Raw genomic sequence first — 4,415 nt, 5'->3', positions numbered from 1 at the left:
TTTTCAATTTTAATATATTGTTACAATAATTAATATTGTTTAAATAATTAATTGTTCCATATATATAATTAATATAAAATAATATAATATAATATAAAATATATATAATATATAATGTAATAATATATATAATATATAATATAATAATATAAAAAATGTTTCAGGTTGCCCATTATGGTGAAAAAGTTTATAAGTGTACATTATGTCATGAAACTTTTGGTTCAAAGAAAACAATGGAGTTACATATTAAAACTCATTCAGACTCATCAGTTGTTGGTTCTCCTCGGGATTCGCCAATTGAGCCAGAAATTGAAATCTCACAAAATAGTGTAAGCACTGGCAGTGACAAAGAAAACCACAAGACTGAAGAGCCAAACGATGAAGTTGCTACTTACGATAACACTCCACGTGATTTTCCTTATTATATGTATTCCAGAGAGCAGTATTCACAATCACATCTCATATCTAGTGAAAATAGAGACTTTCAAACAACACCTACTGTCTCTGTTGAACAGCCTCATTTATTTTTGTATCCAGAAGTTTCTTCAACATACACTGGTTTTGGAATTCAAAGTACTGATTTTGTTGGTGATTGTTCATCTCTTCTCAATTTGCCAGGAAATGATGCTCGTAGAAGAGTTGAGGCTGCGCTGGAAGCAGTTGAAGAAGAAAGGCAAAGAGAATATGGAATCAGAGTTGAAAGAGATCCAATTCTAACTCCTCCAAGTAGCAATCCTGTGAGTCCTGTACCTTCGCCAGATCCTCTTGATTTGGCAATTCCTGTACGAGAAACATTAATTCTCCCTCCAAGAAAACGGTGTAAAATGATATTAGAATCCATGGAAATTGAAAGAAATGGTCTTATTGCCTCTCAAAGACAGAACTCTGTTATTCAATTTGCAAAAGCATCATAGTAGAAGATATGAAAGAAATTAATTATCATGAACCAGTGATAATGTCATAAATGGTGAGACATAATGTTCATGAAAAAATATAAAAATTTAAGTATAATTAATGGAAGATATAGTGAGATTATCATTTTCGATCAAAGTTATTTTTTCTTTTAACTTACTTATCAATATTTTGTATAATATACTATATTTATATAAATTATAAACTCTAAAGTATGATTTTAATTCTAATTACAAAATATTGCCGATTAATGTTTTTTATTTATCTTACTATATCATTCTCACTAATTATACAATGTTGGGAATAGTGATGGGCTGGAAAAATTCAAATAATTAATATTAGAAGATACAAAAATTATTAAATTTTTAACGTCTTAACAAATTTTGAATTTTGGAATGAAAAAATTAAAATGTGATTAATAGAAATAATTTTAATCTCATCATAAAATATTGTTACAATAAATTCACAATTTTAAAACTTTTAATATTCAAATAAAATGAAGTTTTAAAAGTAAAATGAATATCAAATGCCCATCGCTAATTAAAGAATTTTGCGCTTCAGAAACAACAGATATTGCCGCGAAATTTTTTTGTGGTATTATATGATCTGAGTTAATTTTGTTTCGACACTGAATGTTTTCTAGATATTTTAAAATTTTCTCCAAACTTTCAAGTATCTTATAAAAAATAAAATAAAATAAGAAAACAATAATTTTTCTAATAATTATATTTAATTTATATAAATAATAAAAAACTTTTAATCATTAATCAAACTGACAATAACTTTTTTTGCATTTTAAACAGAGAAAGTTTGAAGAAAAACAAAAAATTATGGAAAATATGCTTTACAAGCCTTAAACGAACCAATAGAACAACGTCCAATAATTTTACTATTTCAAAAATAATCTTAAACATTTTTGCAGTCCAATAGGATTATAATTGAGTGGCCTCATAAATTTGTGAATTCAACTAGTTCTGAGAACTATTTACACATACCTCAGGTTAAACAACTTAGAACTCGCCAGAAAATCATTCATTATTTATAAATTGCCACATAATATAAAGAAAACATTAATATATTTTGCAAATTGAAAAATTATTTATTTGATATTTTAATGAATTCATTAAGAATCATAGAAAAGGTTCAAATATTAAAATATTGATTGAACCTAATAAGTTTAAGAATGAATTTAATATCAAAATCAATAAATATTTGCATAATTTTTAAAGTTAAATGATTTTTTTTTAAAATAATTAAATTTTAATTACAAAAAAAATCATTATTATAGCTGGCGTGCTCTGAGTAATTTTTCATAATATATATATTATAAATATGTGTGTGTGTGAGCGTGCATATATGTATGTACATCATTAAATTGTAACGAATTAGTAAAAATAATGAATATCGTTGTGGCACAACTAGCATCATCATTAAAAAAGGCTTGAAATTAACGTGATCGAGACAATTTTTAAATTCGGATTAATATTTTAATTTTTTTACATCAAAAGATAAAGTACAAAGAATATTTGACACAAGACGAGATTATGTACAAAATATATAATTCATTTATTATGTTTTTTGAGTATTTGTAAATTTGATTTTTTTGTTGAAAGAAATGCGTGAAAAATTACTTTATTAGAAATTTCTTTTGAAATTTAAAAAATTTAAATAATCGAAAATTTAAATATCGATTATGTCTTCACCACTGTCATAAAAAATTTTCTTTCTTTTTTTTTGATTAATTTATTTCTTTGTTCTTCAAAATTAAATCGAATGCTACGTGTTTTTATAATATATATTTTATGATATATATTATAAATTTTTTTGTTTAGACGAAAATCAAAGATTTTAATTTCTTGCCAAAACTAACAAGATTGATTCTAATCTAAAAATTTTTTTTCTTTACGTAACAAATTTACAATTACGTATTAATATGATATGGTAAAAGTGATATTAAAATATATCGTTGTTCAATTTCATTGTCTTTAATCTCGTATTTTTAGTTCGAACAAAATACTTAAGTGGCTTTATAATGATTTATTATTACATAGAAAATGAATGATTAAAGGCATTATATGAATTCAATTTTATTTTCATAAATAATTTTCAATTTTAAAGAAAGATGGCGCTAGTTTGCTGTCACATTAAAATTGGTAATATTTATAATATCATAATAATTTATATGTTATCTAAAATTTAATCACATTGATTTATCTGAAATTATTTTAAAAATTTAGCGCGAACGAAATTTTTTTTATGTTATCGAAGTATAAATAATTTCAATTCAATAGAAAATCAAATTAATTTTAAAACGAAATCATTCGTGTAATAATATTTATTATGAGAAATATGTAATAAATGGTTTCGTTTCATTAAAATTCCGAGGTTAAAAATCTAATTACAAAAGCACACTAATTTCAAGTACAAAAGCGTTGAGTCGAAATACACAATTCGACAATTTTAAAAAAAAAATAAAACAAAAATTAATATTATATATGTATATTTAATTGCCAACGAGTAGTATTGACCATCTTAAGAGACTTGATTTCCGATCTTGCAGGTCTTACTGAAATAGTACTATACTGTATAAGCGATTACAAAATTCTCACTGAGAATAAAATCGATAAAGAAGAAAGTACCAAACACATTAAGAACTCCATTATTGCCAGAGTATTGAGTGGAGCTATGCTCACTGCCAGTACAAGTATGCATGTATAAACGTACATGCGAGTTTAATATTAAATATTAAATTGTATTAGATTATCACAATATTTATAATTTAAAGCCATCTGTATTTACATTTGGCATTACTCCAGTATGAAATAATACAAAATGTTTTATAAATTGTGAAATAATTTAATGGAAGATTCCGCAAAGTGCATATAATTGAAATATAAATTATATTTCAGTTTTAATTCTACTTTCGTATTTATAATTAAGTTTTTTAATACACACACCTAATATTAAAAGAATAAGTCCTTAATATAATATCCAAAAAGTCCGAAATTTTAAGAAATTGCGGTACTTAAGATACTATTTTTAAGGTTTTAGTTCAAAAATATTTTATATTAAAATATGTATCCATTAAACGTATATCTATTAAAAAGTATTTAAGAAATACTAAATGTACTTTGCGATTGAATCTACCACTAATTATCGATCTGTGGTTTAGAGAAAAGCTTTGCGTATATACTGAGCCATGTTTATAATTAATAAGTAATGTAATATTTATATAGGAGCTCATGTATATTATTCATTTTTTCCTTTTTTTCAATGGAAATAATTTGACACGTGGCCTACTCTTTATTTCTCAAAGATTTAAGTAAATCGATCTTTTTGTTATATGCGAATTATATTCTCGTTAAACATGTGAAATTTATGTGCAATATATTTAAGTTCTTTGGGAAGCTTAGCTTTCATTCTTTATTATTGTTTTATTTACTCTCGGCAAAGTTTTAAATAAGGAAATACTCGAGTGTATTGTTATAAATTTTAAGAATTGT

At 24.2% G+C, this 4,415-nt stretch overlaps 1 protein-coding gene across 3 annotated transcripts in view; it reads left to right on the top strand.

The window, feature by feature from the left end:
- The window catches only part of LOC102674932 (zinc finger protein 791-like), an 8,645-nt gene extending 4,261 nt beyond the window's left edge, over positions 1 to 4,384 (top strand). Inside the window, exons 3-4 of one of the 3 annotated variants that reach the window (XR_004151244.1) lie at positions 165 to 967; positions 3,473 to 4,384. Coding sequence is in view for 1 of the 3 variants with exons in the window: in XM_006620878.2 (XP_006620941.1) it covers positions 165 to 914 (750 nt within the window). In the remaining 2 variants the exon portion in view is untranslated. Of the gene's footprint in view, positions 1 to 164; positions 1,002 to 1,715; positions 1,811 to 3,472 lie in introns of those variants that run through there. The other 2 variants (XR_004151243.1, XM_006620878.2) reach the window with 2 other exon arrangements.
- The last annotated feature ends 31 nt before the right edge of the window (positions 4,385 to 4,415 follow it).

Source organism: Apis dorsata, unplaced genomic scaffold, assembly GCF_000469605.1.
Source record: "Apis dorsata unplaced genomic scaffold, Apis dorsata 1.3 scaffold_553, whole genome shotgun sequence".
Lineage (NCBI taxonomy): Eukaryota > Metazoa > Arthropoda > Insecta > Hymenoptera > Apidae > Apis > Apis dorsata.
This window is presented reverse-complemented; position numbering and strand designations above follow the sequence as displayed.